Source organism: Crocodylus siamensis, chromosome 12, assembly GCF_052110815.1.
Source record: "Crocodylus siamensis isolate JL-2025a chromosome 12, ASM5211081v1, whole genome shotgun sequence".
NCBI classification, from domain to species: domain Eukaryota; kingdom Metazoa; phylum Chordata; order Crocodylia; family Crocodylidae; genus Crocodylus; species Crocodylus siamensis.
In genome coordinates, this window is record NC_143406.1 from 42,659,711 (window position 1) to 42,677,652 (window position 17,942).

Here is a 17,942-nt window from a genome sequence, read left to right on the forward strand (position 1 = left end):
GCAGTTCTACCAGATAGCCAACTACTCAGCTGACCTATCCAAGCACTCTGCTCACCTGAGCTATGTATACAGACCGACTGGCAGTATCACACTTTTCCAGAGCTCAGGAGAGAGAAAAAATAAGGAGCACATATAGTGTACTGCAAAACATATTCATTAGAAAACACCCATTTCTAAAAAGCAGCAGAAGCAGAATGGTGAAAGACCAAACTGCAGATTTTTCAGGATCACGATATACAAGTCTCCTCATCAACCCAGGTTTTGAAACATCACATCAGGAGAAAAATCACCTGATACAGCTAGCAGGTTCTGCCCACTAAGCCAATTCCCTTTATAGCTGGCATAAAACCTCAGGGAAGTCAAGGAGAGAAGAGGAAAGGTTGGCAATCATAAAACCAGTCACCTCACACTGCAAAATCTAGGTCTCTGGGATGACTTAGAGTGACAGAGTGCAACAGCTTGCAGTGACAAAAGGAGTTTTCACAAGTGAGACACTTAACATTCAAAAATTAAGCCTAAAACAACAGATTCATCGGGTAAGCATAGCATGGAAAGAATATCGTTTCTAATGTACAGAACATATATGTAGGAAGAAGTTCTTTACTGAATCACATTAACAGCTAGAAGCTCCAACAGAGTCTACTACACGTTGTAATCTGGTATATCGAGTCACATAAAAAACATCCCCATTAAATCGGGCACCAATAATTCCTTTATTTTGAAAAGCTCCAATTCTGAATCTTTACATTCTATTACCTGAAGTATGCATTTCACATAAGAAAGCCTCAGCACAAGACCTCTACAGCTCCCTTGCTATTCAAGTCTCTGGACATTTTGCCTTGCTTTCCCAAGCGAATGTGACAATTACCAGGTTTGCAGATTAGCAATGTTATACTGTACTGTAACATAAGGACAGCGCAGCTCAGTGCCTTTTGGCTGAGCATGGCAAGCCACTCAGTATGGAGCAGTTGTTGTTTCTTTAAATGAAGATGACTGGGTCAGTAGCTGATGGTTTAGCGAAGAGATCTGAAACTGGCATTTCACCATCTAGCTTGGCTGCGAAAAACTGGGGTTCTTTATCCGATGCATTTCCTTTGGGGAATGCCTTAATTGGAAACTCTGGCTAATAAAGGGCAAAGTTCTAATTTAAACTGCGGGTTCACCATCTGTGCATGCATTTGGACTTTTGTCCTTGTAACCTGCCAGGTATGAAGTCATCTGGCAGATAAATAGAGGCTCCATATACATTGCAATTATCACCATGCTGGGGTGTTGTGTTATAAACATGATAGCCTCTTGGTAAGGCCATTTAAATCAAATGTTCGTGATACAACAGGGTCCTAAGGCACAAGTGCAAAAATAAAAACTGTGCCACAGAACAGCCAGGGGAATAGAGCTTTATTGCAATAGTGCCTCCAGCATAGTAACATGCAGGGTGCACATGAAAATAAAGTTGCTATGCCTTATTAGTTCTACCCCATGACTACATGGCTGCTCCTTCAGAGTTGTGAAAGCCATTGGTTGTGTTGCATTTTCCCAGGTGGTAGAGCCCAGGCCAAATAAGATACAGTATGTTTTGATGTCACGATTATCATTCACGTCTTGAGTGTTAGGCTCACTTAATGATGTAATTAAAAAAACAAAACAAAAAAACCCCAATCATCAAGAGCATTAGGCGAGTCCCGAATTCAACAACCATTTTAAATGTCAAGAAAGGTCTTCCTTCAAGGTGATTTTTTGCCATGCTTTCAAACCAAAAGGTAAGTGAACTATCCAGAGGCTCCCATTGCTACTTATGCGATATCAAGTTCACTGTTAGTAGAGCGAGTTTCATCTTCTTGACATGACAGCTGACTGCAAAATCAACATACCAACCGTGTCTTACTGATGAAATATCTTCTTGCAAATGGATCCCAGAGGCCACATGGAGACTCTCCCAATTAAGTGGCAAGCACATGAACAGTTTACTACTGCTCAAAAGCCCACAAGGGCATCTAACAGAAGTCCTTAGGATTAAATCAGCAGGTGTTAATGTTCTGCTGCTCTTCCATAAAGTACTGTCTAGTTCAGGACTTACCCCATAAGAATGGCTCTGGAGTTCCTAATTAGCCCAAAGAGCACCAGCAAACAGATCAGGACATGGAACAGAAGTAGGCCCAGGTATCCTAGCCACCTGCAGCAAATAGAAACAAAAGGTGGTTAGAAAAAGGAGAACTGGCATCTGAGGAAACATAAGAGGAGGAAAAAAAAAAAGCCTTGGCCCTCCAGCTCCGAAGCTTAACAAGTAGGATTCACTACTAATGAAAAGCTCTAGTGACTAATCCCCAAGGAGCTCTTTACAGGTGGCTGAAGTCCAAGCAAATGAGGGTATGCAAGAATGACCCAAGCATTCACCTGTTCAAAAACAGTCCCCAGTCCTGCTTTAAATTTAAAAACCCTTTCTTTACAACTGGACACTATAGATTTCCTTATCCCACCCCATCAGAGTACCAGGTCACACCATGCTGAGGTATGCTGCACCTGGTCTGGGTACGCTGCCTCCAGAACTGGAAGCAGCATTACCAGAGTGCACTGCTGCATACAGACTGCACTCGCATTAAGGCAGCTACAGAACTACTAGTTCAGAATAAATAGACGCTCACAAGCGAAGAAGTGGGCAGCAAGCCATGCTACTCACCTGTACCAGTCATACAGATCAACCTGAGTGGCCAGGTCCTCTAATGACAATTCTTCATTTTTCCAGAATGGGATCTCAGTGGTTTGCCTGACCAGGTCATCCAAGAGGCCCTGGAGTTTCTGGACAACATGCAGGTAATCTGTTTGTTTTGCGAACATCTCCTCTAGGACCAGGAGATTGGGTTCCACAGTTTGATTCAGGGCCACTGCCGTGTCCAGCACCTAGTGATCCAAGAGACAGAGAAGGGGGCACAATAAATGTTTACAGCATTCTCCCAGGCTAGGAAGGAGAACATACAAACAGCTAGTGAAGATTAGGCTTCTCTGCCAAAACACAACAGGCAATTTCCAGATTATAAAACAAGCCTCTTCCAGAAGTTGGGACAATTCATGAAGTTTTCACTTCCAATGCAGCTGGCACTTAAGATGGATTTAAACAAATGCAAGGCACACTTAACAATGGCACAGGGCCAGAATAGCACTACCAGGGCTGGACAACTTGGCTGCTTTTAAACAAGATTTATTTGCCTAACTTTTGGAAGGGGGCTGTAAAGCACAGGGCTCCTAGCCACACATCTGGAGACCTTGCTCCAAACTGACCAACCTACCCAAGGGTTCAGCAGAGCAACAAGTGAGATCCACAAGGAGCTGCATGTGTGAAGTGTGACACAGCAACAGCCATTCCTATTAAAACTATGCTGTTCCCACAAAGGAGCTTGTTCTTCTACCGCCTTCTCTGGGGGTGGTGTAGTGCTAACGAAGAGCTGTTTTTAACCACACACGATCGTGAAAGAATACTTCTACATTTAACAAAATTTCCTTTGCTTTGATATTTTTGGAAGTGATGAAGATGGGGGCAGGGTGAGGAGAGAACACCATCTTTTCATTAATGGAGAAAGTTTGGCGCACACTTCTGATGATTAGCAAAGGATGGACAGATGGACACAGGCAGTTCAAGGAAATCCCCGAGTCTGTTCTTTCACTCACACCCCTCAACTGTGTGCTACAGCCCCTCCCTGGGCTTACCCGGTCCTGGACACCGGCCACAGTGCGGTTAGCATGTCTTAGTGAGTACGTAAGCCGGTGGATGCCATCGCTGGTTTCTCCATTTCCATAGAAGCCAACAGCAATGCCAGCACTAAAGAACAAAAAGAGAGACTAGTTACCAGATAACACAGCCATCATTGCAGGTTCCTGCTGGCCACTGCCAGCTCTCCCTTGGACCAGGGCTTCACTTCCCCTGGCTCCAGGGAGGTGAAGGAAGAGAGTCAGGCTCTCGCCAATCAGCACAGGAAAACACACAGAACAGATTTGGCTGTCTTGAGAAACAGCCTCCAGTTCAGTCTTCTCTGCTGTAGACGTAATCCTCAGTTCTTTGCTGAGGGCCTACAGACTGAGATGTATGCACTCCCTGTACAAATCTTCATGTTGATTGATGCTTCAGCAATGAGGTCTAGTTAAAGGACAAGCAGGCGAACCTCAGCTTAGTCATGGATTGTAGGAGGAGAAACAGCCAAGTTCCCTTCCTGAAAGCTACCCCAGCGTGTCATAAATCAGGTGCCACGCACACACACACGGGACAAGCATTGTACAGAGCTCTAAAACCTTATAATTAAAAACAGGGGTCTTCAGGACCTCGTACCACAAGCACATATCCACTATCGCTTTTGTCTAAACCCATTTCACTTGTCCCCTTCCCTATTCTGAATAACCAAACTGCCCAGTATCTCTGACCAGTCTTCCAGGAGCAACCTTTTCGCTGTTAGGTTTATGGCTTTGAGATGGCGGTGCCTTGTGCTCAAACAAGAACAGAATTAAGTAGAACTTATATTTATATTCTTTAAAACAACTTTTGGCTGCCAATATCTGATCCTAGCCCTCGTCAAAGACTTGCTCTCCAGTCATGTCACCAAACCTGGGGTGAGCTTCACAATCTACGAAACCTGGGGAGCAGGGCATGGGTCAGAGAAACAGCAGAGGTGATCTTGCCCCAAGTTGATACCATCTCTTCTCTGCCATCAGGGAAGCATGTCACCAGCACTTGGTGTTCCCTCTTCCACTGGGCTTCTCCAATCCTCTCCAAACCCATCCACCAGTCGGGAAGGAAAAATAGTATGGAGCTAATCTAAGAGAAAACACACGTCACTGAGATTAGGGCAGGACTTGTGGCTTTGTCTTTCTGAGAAGGGAAAATGAAATTCAAGCTTTTCTTTTGGCAGATGGTGCTTAAAATTTAAACAAGACATCAAAATCTTCACACCAACCTCCTGCCAGTCACGAGGCTCCAGCCGGTGGTCCCACAAAGGAAGTCTGACAAGAGGCACAGGAAGGAAGTGATCCAAACAAAGCCTCCAGGACAAGTCAGCATAGCGCCTTTGTTTCAGAGGAGCGCTCAAAGGACAGTAAGCATATCCTCCCCTCCTTTCCCACCTCTGCTAGGAAATGATGGATTCTCTTGAGGTTAGAATGGTCTTTGTCTAGAGTATGAACCATTTTACAAGGATCTTTCTTAGCAGCTCTGCTATTTCAGGTATGCCCCCTGAGTCTCTCCACTTCCATAGGAACCAGCAAGACAATGCAGCTAATGTTAGCTGCATCATGACTTGATCTTGCTAATACCACCAGAGACCACATGCTGGAAACAAAGCAGCTGCCCAAGGCTGTGGCATACCTATTGCTTTTCCCAGCAATCAAGGGCTCCATAAATTATTGGGGGCTTGGCTCATAAAATCCTTAGTTAAAGGCTTCTCCACAGGGGGAGCAACTAACCTACATCTTGGCTGCTTCAAAGAAGGTAGGAGGCATGTCATTCTAAATGGCACTTACAGCTAGATGCAGCTCCTGCACCCTTCCCTCACAAACACTGTTCCACAAAAGCATTTTCATAATGCAAATGGAGTTGGTAATTACACAAGGAAAAGATTCCTCCCTTGATAGTAGCTACTGTCACGGCTAAAAAATACAAGCCCAGGCAGCGCCTCAGTCATAAGTGGCTACAGATCTGATGCTTGTGCTCTGGATACAAGAAAAATCTCAGAACCATGTCACTGCAAGACCCCTCAATACCCAGCCCCCATCTAGCACAGCAGTCCAAGGACATAGCTGGGAAAAGCCTAGTCAGGCTGCATCCACCCTTGGAGTAGGGGAAAGCTTGTAGTTTGTGTTTGGTCATCTGCACAGAGTAAACGCCAGACCCCTCTTCACAGCAAAACAGCAGATGGGATCCCTGCAATATGCCGAGCGACCGTTCTTTGGTGATCTGTGGCAGCATTAGCTATGCTGGCACATGGATGAGATGGGTGCCAGAATAGGCTGTCTGGGCTCTTAGTATTCTCAGCACAGCTGCAGTAGGTTAGTCGGCAGGGTGGGGAAATGGTGCTCTGGCTGGAACACAAGCCGCTCGCTTCAGATGTTAGCCCCATTTTAAAAGTACCATGCTGCTCTTATACAGGCTCCTCACTGCCAGCAGCCAACTGTTCAACTCTCACACACCCAGTGTGTTCAAGAAAAAGCACCCTGCAAAGGATTTTGGAGCCACTGCTGCAGCCTCCGTTTCCCACAGGGCACTGGTATCCACTCCAGTAGCCCCCTCCCTCCCTATGACAGCCATTACTCTGAGAAGGAACTACTGAAAAGCCTTCAGTGTCAGGATTTAGGATACAGCCATTCAAATTAAGACTGAATCAGCCAGGTCATGTGCACCAAAGCCACTGCGGGCTAAGCATGGAACTAATTACATCACTGTTAGCGAGCAATGGCCAAGTACTTATTCACATTCTTTGCTAATAGGAACCACTGAAATAGATATATCTTTCCAGAGAAGCGAGTTTCACAGCAACTTGGCAGTTTCTTTTCCTGCCACGATAGCAGGAAGAAAGCTCAGCGTTCCCAAGAATAAGCCTTCAGAGCTGCACAGGGATGAACTCTCTCAGATCAGGGGGATACAGCTGGAGGGTACAGAGGGGAACTAGGAAATCTTAATAAAAGCAGAGGGAGCTGTCGATACTTCACCTCCTGCTTTTATTTGCCTCTCAGTCCATTAGCTGCTTCAAGCCTCCAGTTTATACACAGATTTGGTTGAGACTGGTTAAGGAGCAGCTCATTTCATCTTAAAATTATCCCTCGATCAACTTCCGTCAATTTAGCTCATACCAAAGTTATAACATTAAAGGATCAAAGCAGCCCTTTGCACTGATTTCATCAAGAGCTGGAGAAGGGGAGGGGGAAAATCTATGTCCCTTGACTTACATGACTGCAACTCTGCATTTAAAGAGACAGTTCTCCAAGTGCTTAGGAGACCATTAGAGGAATCCAATGGTTTTGTAAGATTAGAATAGCATTAGATGTTGGGAGTCAGCAGACCCTAGAAAACAGGCACTCAAGCTGGGTAGTTTCATAGTTGGTAGGGTTGGAGGGGACCTGAGCAGATCATCATGTCCAACCCCCTGCCATGGCAGGAAAAAGTACTGGGTTCAAATGACCCCGGCAAGGTGTTCATCCAGCCTCCTCTTAGAGACCCCCAGGGTAGGAGCCAGCACCACGTCTCTTGGAAGTTGGTTCCAGATCCTAGCTGCCCTGACTGTGAAGTCGCGCCTCCTGATATCTAGTCTGAATCTACCCTCTGCCAGCTTGTGACCATTATTTCTGGTCACTCCTGGCGGTGCTCGGGGGAACAGTGACTCCCCCAGTGCCTGCTGGTCCCCTCTGACTAGTCTGTAACAAGCCACTAGATCCCCCCTCAGCCTTCTCTTGTGGAGGCTGAACAGGTTCAGGTCCCATAGCCTCTCCTCGTAGGGCCTGCCCTGCTGCCCCCTGACCATGCGAGTGGCCTCCTCTGGACCCTCTCCACATTGTCCACAATCCCTCCTGAAGTGTGGCACCCAGAACTGGACGCAGTACTCCAGCTGCGGCCTGACCAGTGCCGCATAGAGGGGAAGGATCACCTCCCTGGATCTGCTTGCGATGCATCTGTGGATGCAGGACAAGGTGCGGTTGGCCTTCCTGACTGCGTCCCCACACTGCCGGCCCATGTTCATTTTGGCATCAATGATGACTCCAAGATCCTTTTCCCCCTCTGCACCAACAAGAACGGAGTTCCCCAGCCTGTAGGTATGGTGCTGGTTCTTCCCCTCCCCCCCCCAACAAACACCTTGCATTTGTCAATGTTGAAACCCATCCTGTTCTCATCCACCCATCCCTGTAACCTGTCTAGGTCCAATTGCAGCCTATTCCTCCCGTCTAGCGTGCCCGCATCCCCCCACATCTTCGTGTCATCTGCGAATTTGAACAGGGTGCTTTTTACCCTCTCGTCCAAGTCGCTGATGAAGATATTGAACAGTGCGGGCCCAAGGACTGAGCCCACATCCCTTCAGGTCGAAAATGACACATCACTCTCTGGTGCGCCGCATCACCACCACTCTCTGGTGTGGCCCTCCGGCCAGTTAGTGACCCATTTGACTGTGTGGGTGTCAACACCACTGTCCCCTAGTGTTTTAGGGGGTAGATAGAGAAAAAACTTTAAAGTTTAGCACAGAGTTTCAGTAAGCCCAAGACTTGCACACAGTAGCCAAATGGAACAGGACCAAGAAGACTGAAGATGCCAAGACTGACTTAATCTGTCAATCAATGGCCGCAGCCACTGCAAAACTTTGAATGCAAGGAGGGACCCCAGATTACAGACCAAAAGCCTGCATAGAAGGGACAAGTATCTGTTCGTGGAGAACAGGAACATCTACTGGGTTCTTATCTCCTGCTGAGCAGGATGGATGCTTAAAGGATGGTGGCAGAGACAAGAATTTCTCTCTGGATGCAAGATAAATACAGTATGAAAGCCTCCGAGTGTCCAATCCCCAGCCTATCCAGTTCAAAATGCATCTTTGGAAATGAATAATTTAACTGTACAAAGTCATCTTTAATTACAGGAGCTTCATAAGCGGAAGCCCTTTCAAACCTCACGTTCTCAGGAGAAATGTTAATTTGTCTGTCTAATTACCACCTTGCACTTCAGTATCAGGGGGAAGAGTGCTATTTCTGGCATCTGAGAAAGCAGTCTTTCACCACTTATGTGTATGCTTTTCTTCCCAATGACGCCCTTGATACAGCACAGATTTTGGCTTCCAGCCTCATTCAGCACCATGACCTCTGCTGAACTCCATCATTTAGGTTGGCACCTTGAGTTGCAGCCACAGAGCCTAAGAATATGGGGATTCTTTACAAAATACGCTCCATGTCTGGCCAAAAGGCTCAAAACCAGCACCTGTTATAACAACTGTAAATGAAGAGTTCACCAGATAACTGGACAAGCCAAGTCATCAAGTAAGCAGCAGCCAGGTAACAAAGGCAATTGGTGGAGACAGATTCAGCACAGGGCAATTCTAACATGGGCTATTTAATAGCAAGCTGGTATCAGAAGCAACAGGGCTAGGAACCTCTGTTGGTTTTAAAATGGATTCTTAGCTGGAGTCCTGGGATTCATAGATGTTAGGGCTGGAAGGGACCTCGAGGATCATCAAGTCCAGCCCCCTGCCCCAGGGGCAGGAAGTCAGCTAGGGTCAAAGGATCCAAGCAAGATAAGCATCCAAGTGTATTTTGAATGAGACCAGAGTAGGTGTCTGCACCACTTCTGGAGGGAGTCTATTCCACGTCTTAGGGGCTTGGACAGTAAAGAATTTTTTCTTATGTCCAGCTTAAAGCAATCTTGGAGGAGTTTATGACAGATGTTCCTTGTTTTTCCTTGGGGTGCTCTGGTGAACAGACGTTCTCCCAGGTCCTGACGTACACCCCTTATGTACTTGTAAGCAGCCACCAGGTCCCCCCTGAGCCTGTGCTTTTCCAGGCTGAAGAGTCCCATGGCTCTCAGCCTCTCTTCATAAGGCCTATTCTCTTGCCCTCTGATCATATGTGTGGCTCTCTTCTGGACTCTCTCAAGCTTCTCCACATCCTTCCTGAATTGTGGAGCCCACAGTTGGATGCAGTACTCCAGCTGCAGCCTCACCAAGGTCAAGTACAGTGGGGAGGAGGACATCCTGAGTTTTACTTGAGAAGCATCTATGGATGCAAGCCAGCATTTTGTTTGCTTTACCAGCTGCACCATCGCACTGGTGGCTCATGTTCATCCTGTGGTCAGTCATGACCCCAAAGTCTCTTTTAGCTGTGGTGCTGGCAAGTGTAGCATTGCTGAGCCTACACGTATGCTGTGGGTCCCCACTCCCCGCACAAGGTGGAGTACCTTCCATTTATTGGTATTGAATGTCATCAGGTTTGTATCCACCCACTTACTAAATTTATCCAAGTCAACCTGGATCACTAGCCTGACCTCAGGTGTGTATGCTATGCCCCAAAGTTTGGTGTCATCGGCAAATTTAGCCAGTGAGCTTCTGCCACCAATGGCCACATCGCTGATAAAAGATGTTGATGAGAACCCATAAAGGACAGAGCCTTGGGAGACTCCACTGGTCACAGAGCACCATAAGTGATTCACTACCACTGACCACTACTCTCTGGGTTCGACCTTGGAGCCAATTTCCCAGCCATCAGACTGTGGTGCAAAACCAAGGCCACAGCTGGCCAATTTATCCATGGAGGTCATGGGACACCAGATCGAAGACTTTTTTAAAGTCCAGATATAGGTTGTCAATCTCTTCTCCCTTGTCCAGGTGATACGTCACCTGGTCATAGAGGGAGATGAGATTGGTCAGGCAAGACCTACCTGCGACAAACCCGTACTGGCTATTCCTCAGGATGTTGACCTCAGCCGGCTTATCCAGAAGGGTCTCCTTGATAATTTCCTCCAGAATCTTACCGGGGATTGCAGTCAAGCTGACTGGCCTGTAATTCCTGGGATCTACTTACAGTCCTTTTACGAAGACGGGTACCACATTGGCTTTCTTCCGGTCTTCAGATACTTCACCTGAGCACCATGAGTTTTCGAATATTTTTTCATTTTTTGAATATTTCAAAAGAAAGGAGCCTGCAGCAAGCACACAAATACCCACGCACTACACCATCTTAGGTCCACACGTTCAGCAGCTGGGCAGCCCAGAGGTGGCAGTGGCAGCCTCACCTCAAGCCTACCGCGGCACGAGCTCCAGGCGTGCAGCAGTAAACACTGCCCAGGGCGGCTAGCGGGGGGGCTGCAGCTGCTGCCGCGGTGCAACCCCAATAGGTGAGCCCAGAGCCGGCGTGGGGCCGGGTTACAAGCTGGGGTTGAGTGTGGAGGAAAAACAACCCCTTGCCCGTCCCATGCTGCAGCCGCTTGTAGCCCGCATGGGGCTGCCTGTGCCTGCTCAGGACAGCCCTCCACAGGCTGCGAGCGGCTGCAGCAGGGAGTGCCAGCCACAGGGTGGGCAAGGGGCTGCTTTTCCTCGCGCTCCACACCAGCTCCTTCCCTGCCCTTCCCCCCCCCCCCACCTGAGGTTCCTGCACCAGGGCAGCCACACGGCCTCAGGGGCTGGGAGGGCTCTGCTGTTGCAGGAGCCTACTGAGGATTCCCCTGGTTCCCCCCCCCCTTTTTTTTTTTTAAAAACAGAAACCAAGGACACATAAATTTTAGTTTTCAAATATTTTAGGGGCCCTGCAGGCTAGATAGAATGGTCTTACAGGCCATGTTTTTCCCACCCCTGCTCTACAGCTTAACATCCTCCACCACCACAGTGTGAAGGCAGCACACGTCTTACACCACTTGGGCAATTCCCTCCAGTCAGACAGAAGGCCGTGACCAGCTCAGACTACCCACTGTTCTGTTTATTCCATAAAACTGTGCACCTCCCCAGCGACGGGGGAGAGAGAGAATAGATAAATCCCAGTAGGAAAGACTGGCAACTTAAGCAACATGCTGATCAGAAATGACCAAGGCAGTGCCCAGCAGGGTTCATGGAACACACTTCACCATCTTTCCCTAGCAAGTTTACGTAGCATAGAGTTCCTGAATTCTCAGCTAGAAGGAGAGTGGTCAGCCTCACCTCTATGTTTTGAGAAGAGGCAGACAGTGATAATGTGATTTTTACTACCCAGACACCCAAGATGTAAAATGCATGTCGCAGTATCATACAATAATAGCCCACTTTGGCTGGCTTTGCTCCTCCAGCCTCCAGCCTTCTAGAGCAGTCCAGATGGTAGTTACAGATTCTCCTTTCCAGCAGGTGCAGACTGTAATTTGGAGCAGTCTTACTCCCCATCACCCTCAAAATATACCAGCATCTGCTTGTCTGGCACCCTCATTTCTTTAAACGCCTCCAGGGGGGCACACTCAGCAGGTAAGTTTGAATTGGGTACCATGTCTCAAACATCTCAATCTTAACAGATGTGTGCCCACCTTATTTGGCCTCCTGCTTGTCACAGGACACACTGCAGCTAGACTCAGCAGTACATCTTTGAGAGCTACCAAGTGTCAGCTAATGGGCAATGGCTTTCATAGAGGGTGAGCAGCATTTGGACAGCACCTTCACTTACCATGGATTGCCATGATCTACTGCTGCTTAATTAACTAGCTATTTATCTATTCTGGAGGCGAAAATTAAAGAATTTCTCGCTACATAGTATGCCTTTAGAGGAGGGCAAGTGAGAAAGACAATGCATGACAAATGTGTCTGTTGTAAAAATGTACCCTTAAGTCATGCCTGGTGAACATTTGGGATACCCAGGATTAAAAAAGGCAGCTGGTGGAGATGCTGGAAATTCTGGAGATGACTTGTTACACCCCTCATAAAGAAACCACAGCTGCACTGAGATTATCCGAGGCTGAAGAGCTCTGATGTTTTCATATTCTAAATTCAACCTTCTGCCAGCTCTGGGAGACACCAAACCTGCACAAATACTCCATCTCACCCTTTCCATACAGTTCAAGAACTCACTGCTGCAGCTGCCTTGGACACATATGTTGCATAACAATAGCCGGAGAGCCTACAGCAGCAGCACAACTATAAATAGCTTTGGTTCCAGCTCCTGGAAGAAAGGGTTAGGAACATACCACTCGGAGGGGATCGGAGGAGATATTTGTATAGCAGAAGCTCCTGGGATCAGAATGAGCCAGGCAACCAAGACTGGGGGTTTATTCTTTGCAAGCTATTTTACACACACAAATTTGATTTTGTGTGTATGAATTGGATTTGTACATGTAATAGCCTGCAAAGAACACCACATAATTTTATTAATAAAGTATATTAAGATATTAACGAATATAAGAGAATATTATGTCTGTCTTTCCATTCCAAACATTTGTCTGATCAGTAAATCAGCAGCGCCCCAAAAACTGAATCCACTGTTCGCCAAAGTCCCAACTCCCCTCAGCATGGAGACTCAACTTTTGAAGGCAAATCCATGCCCACCTTTCTGAGTGCTGGTATGGTCTGCTGGATTTCTCCCACACTGTGCAGTTTTTTTTACTTTCCTTGGTACATTTTCATATTTGTGCCAATGTGGCAAACTGAACAGCTTACTCCCCTGCCAGGGAACCCAACCCATGCTGACTACTGGAGGCCAAACCACCATTTTGCCGTCAGGTGAGAAGAAAGCAACAGCAATGACAGAAGTCATCACCCTTTTACTATACAGCCCTTTTGTGTTCTCATAGGCCAGGAATTCCTCATTTGAGCTTCTCCACTGTAAAAGGAGACACTCAAACCGATACAAAATATACTGTGTGTTACTGCTAGATGTGCGCTACACTTTTCCCTCATGCCACGCCAAATGATTCTCTGAGGCACTTAGCATTTATTTTACACAGGGCACTCAGTTCACCAGAAGTGAGGGTGCTACGCATGTTCAACTCCGACCTGAAAATGAAGACCTAGTCTTATTTGGGCAAAACTAAAGCAGTTTTGCACAACAAGGAAGTACAAGGTCTGAGAATACCATCAATGTTTTGGGGAAGCGTTAGCCATGAGGGTAATGCACACTAATCAAGAGACTCTGGGAGAAAGGGTTTGTAACACAGCACTTTCAGGAGGACTGGAAGGGATGTTTATATAGCCAACGCTCCCAATATCAGGAGTGGAGGTTTATTTTTGTTACAAGTCTGCATGGCTTAGCTGCCAGACTAGCTCACAGCAGGATGCTTTGTTGGGGAAGACAGTAAGGCCACTGGACACATTTATGGGTCCAAGCACTAAAGATTGTTAATGTGGATTGAGTTAATCTTGTGTATACTCACTCTAACTCAGAGTGTAGAGCACTGCTTCCACCATGGTTAAAACAAAAAACAAAACAGATAAGTGAACATTTTGGAAGCTACAGGCAATGGTGAAGTGAATGCCCATTTCACCTCCAGACAATAGAAAAAACTTACCTGCACACTAGGGTGGCTATGATCACACACCAGGCAGTGCAGCAGCAATCTGCATTTAAGTGCTCTTCACTTTTCCGATGGCGGCAGCACAGCCAGAATGAGTAGAACAGGAGGAAGAGGAGATCCAAAGCAAGGCAGGACAGGGCAACACCACCCAACAGCAACAGGGCCTGTGGAAGACAAAAATCCCAGTTACCTTGGAGATATCTGTAGAGAGGTGACAGATGGCTTAGTGCAGTCGCATGGATTCGAGGGTACAGAACCCCTCCCCACATCAGAACTTTTACAGAATAATGTTAGATTGATTTAAAAAACAAAAAACCCAAAGAAAACCCAAAGCTTCTAGCCCATGGGTTGACAATGTTTTTTGGGCAGAGTGCCAAAACCCCTGCAACCTCAACTTGGAAGATGCTGGCATGCCAGGGGCAGATGGCGCGGCGGGGGGCCGGGCCCAGGAGGAGCCTGACCCTGGTTGGGGCTTTGCAGCCCTGGCCCCTTCCCCGCCATCTGCCCAGAGGTGCGCATGTATCCACCACTAGCAACGAACCAAGCCAGGGCTCTGCGGATGCCAGTGCAGATGCTTGCAGCCTCCTGACTGCCTACCACAACTGGGCCAGGGTCTGGGCAGACTCCTGCCACCAGCCAGAGCCCAGGCTGCAGACAGCTGCACTGGGGTCCATGCAGCCTTGGCTGGGCTTATTGCTGACAGCAGGAAAGGGGCTGGGGTCAGCATTTTCGGGGCCACATGGACCCCAGTGGAATTGCTTGCAGCCTCCCTGCTGCCTGTTGCGAGCAGCCCAGGCTCTGTGGCTGGAGGCAGGGGTCTGCCCAGAGCCTGGGATGGCTGTGGCGTGCTGAGCAAAGTGGCTTCATGTGCCACACTCTGGCATGTGCCAGGAGTTGGTGACCCCTATTCTAGATCATATGGCTTGGGAAACAGCCCTACCATCTCTATGCCTCCTCACACCGGCTTTACGTGCAAGCTACAAAATAGCTGATGCAGCCTCAGGAAGACAATAGTGGGAACAGCCTGAATGAGTCAGGATTTCCCTGTGCGAAACCAGAGCAGAGGTCAGTGCTGGGGCAGTCATCCCCAGCTGTACTCCCTCCTCACCAAAAAAACACGCTACAAGAGCAGCACGTTTCCATTTGCACAAGTCCTTTCATCTTCACACACTTGCTCACAAGAAAGCCAAATGTAGGAGTGAGTTTGAAACGGAGGGTGCTTGTTATCCATGATCGTAGCCTTGGCTTTGAAATAAGCCTCTGAGCGCTGGCTGTACCACTACGTTCTCCCAGACAAGTGCATATAAACACACACCTAGCAATAACAACAGGCAAATATACAATAACTACCAAGTGGCCAATGCCAGAACTAGCTTCAATATCTACTCCCAATCTTGCATCTATTGTTTTCTTTCCAAGGCAGCCAACACGACACTCCAGCTTCCAACCTTTTGGTCATACTCTCCTGGCAAATCCCACATTCACCAAGAAAAAACAAAAAGGTCCATTCAGAGCATTCGAGTCATTCTCCCACATTAATGTAGTCAAAAGGATATTTCAGCTAACTGCTTGAGCCCCACTGCATCTATTTAAGCCATTTTTAATCTGTCGGCATTTAGATTACCAAAATCCAGATTTTGTCCAAAAAGCAATTTAGTGCTGACCCAGTCGTCTCAGATACAGATCTATACCAGCAACTAAGGACTTCTTTCTCTTAAGTCAGTATCATCTCCCCAATCTTTTCTTCCCACACTACCAACCCACATCCAATTAAAAAGAATTATTTAATTTTTTTAAACAATAACTCCCGGTCAGCAAACTGACACAAGGAACATTGCAATTAAACCAAAGTGAAGGTCATTTGTTACAACATGGTTATAACAGCATGGTAACTCCATCTGAAATAGACTGTTTATAGATTTTTCCAAACTCCCCTTTCTCCATTTCACAGATGCTGCAAGCTGTGCTATTGGCCTGGCAAAATTTGCAAGCCGCCCAACTTCTCAAAGTCCTTTCAGCCAAGCCGAACGTCAGTGTTTGCAGAGCCTAGCACCCATCAACTGTGTATCCAGAGCTTGGACCTGTTCACACCCTGCCTGTTGCAGAAACATCCTATATGGGAGTATACTTATCTCAAGCTTTTAAGAAACCAACTCAGAGTTAACTAGAAGTCTATCTAGAGGAAGGAGGGGATTGCTTTGCAGGCCATGATTGCAAAGATAAACAATGGAGCATAGAAATATAGGCAGTTGTAACAAAATGCAGAAGGCAGGGAAAAGGGGGGTTGCTATGGAAGTCGCACCAGATGGTGCGTGCAAGTTCGAGTGCTGAACACAGAGGCCTTCAGAAGGGGAGACACCCATGCTTCCCCCATGTCCAGGGACCTCCCATCTACTAGCACATAGCCAACTACCTGCACGTGCCACACTGAAACTCCCCTGTGGTTTCTCTGCAGTAATGCAGACTCTCCTACCTCAACCTACCCAATTTAGCTTAAAAGGGTAAACTGTGAGGCTGTTCGTGTGCTGAGCTGCAGCCTGATCCAAAGGGAAAGGCTCTTGTGCAAGGCCTGCAGCCACAGAAACAACCATCCAGTTGCAAAAGTGCAGCTTGTGTTCGTTTTGCTGCAACTCTGGAGCTGAACGAGTCGCGGTGCTCTCTAGGAGCAGGCCAAAGAACTAACTTTGTTTTGCAGAGAAAGACTACATTCTCTTTCCAACCAATGGACTTGCACCATGAAAAAACCAAAAACAAAACCTGAACTCATACAGGCTAGAATGGCTAATCCTTTTAAGTGATGACTCAGTTTAGAGCCCAGAGACAGCCTGTCAATGAAAAACTCACTTCTACTAGAGATGGGCTGGTGTCTGCTTGCCAGGATTAAACTACAATATTTTAAAGAAGAGGTTGCAAGGCTGGATAAAACCTTTAGACAGTTTAGCCAGCAATACTAAATCCAGGCCCGTGATATCCAAGGCTACATTATTCCAAGTAAATGTAAAATTATGCACTGGGCCTTTTGCCATGGAAGAGCAGCAATTCATCTTCCAACATTTGCTAAACTACCAGATCCATTATAGCAAGGATGCACGAGCCATACTTACAAAAATATGGGCACCACTTGGAGGGGCAACATTTTACCACTGGGCTGACATTAATAGCGGAAGTGGAGATAAAGCAATCCCTGAAATGGAGTGTAAATCCAAGCAGTAAGAGCCAGGCTAGCAGCTGCCCTTGTAGCAAAAATCAAAGCAAATAGCAATGCGGATGGAAGCAGTGGCTGTGTAGAGATGTTAAGACTGAAAGGCTCCAGGGCGATGTCCATTCCAGAGACTCCACTCAGTGAAGCTGCCATCTTTAAAAGACTCCCATTGTGTTTCCAGCTGGCCCGACTTTAAAACATACCTGGCATCAACAGCAACGTTAGAAAGGGGGAAAAACTAAACCCCACATCCTACAGCAAGCCTCACACCTGAGGAATACACAATTCCCAAGGCAAGTTGAATCATCAACAGAATCCCACCATGTGACAGATGATTACATGGTCAGGTGGGTAGCAAATTGGCTAATGGGACGTACCCAGGGAGTGGTGGAGGGGGCAGTCTCGGCCTGGAAACATGTGGGCAGTGGTGTCTTCCAAGGCTCAGTCCTCGGGCCAGTGCTGTTCAGCATCTTCATCAGGTGTGTGACAAGGGTGTGGTGAGCACATTGTCCAAACTCGCGGATGGCACCAAATTATGGGGCAAAGTAGACACACACTAGAGGGCAGGGAATGAATTCAGGTGGATTTGGTCAGGCCGGAAAAGTGGGCAGAACAAAACAGCATGTAGTTTAACAAGGATACATGCAGAATACTGCACCTGGGGAGAAGGAATCACTAACATACAGATCGGGAAATGACTTTCTAAGCAGCGCAGCAGCAGAAAGGGAACTCGGAGTCATATCTGACTTAAAATGAACATGAACCGACAACGTG

At 47.2% G+C, this 17,942-nt stretch overlaps 1 protein-coding gene across 3 annotated transcripts in view; it reads right to left on the reverse strand.

Moving 5' to 3' along the window:
* Positions 1 to 17,942, reverse strand: part of TTYH3 (tweety family member 3) — a 99,336-nt gene that overhangs the window by 34,454 nt on the left and 46,940 nt on the right. For all 3 annotated transcript variants that reach the window (XR_016438626.1, XM_090023184.1, XM_090023183.1), the window contains exons 2-5: positions 13,961 to 14,130; positions 3,703 to 3,814; positions 2,678 to 2,898; positions 2,078 to 2,173 (exon numbers count right to left, since the gene is read on the reverse strand). Coding sequence is in view for 2 of the 3 variants with exons in the window: in XM_090023184.1 (XP_089879310.1) it covers positions 2,078 to 2,173; positions 2,678 to 2,898; positions 3,703 to 3,814; positions 13,961 to 14,130 (599 nt within the window). In the remaining variant the exon portion in view is untranslated. The remainder of the gene's footprint in view (positions 1 to 2,077; positions 2,174 to 2,677; positions 2,899 to 3,702; positions 3,815 to 13,960; positions 14,131 to 17,942) is intronic.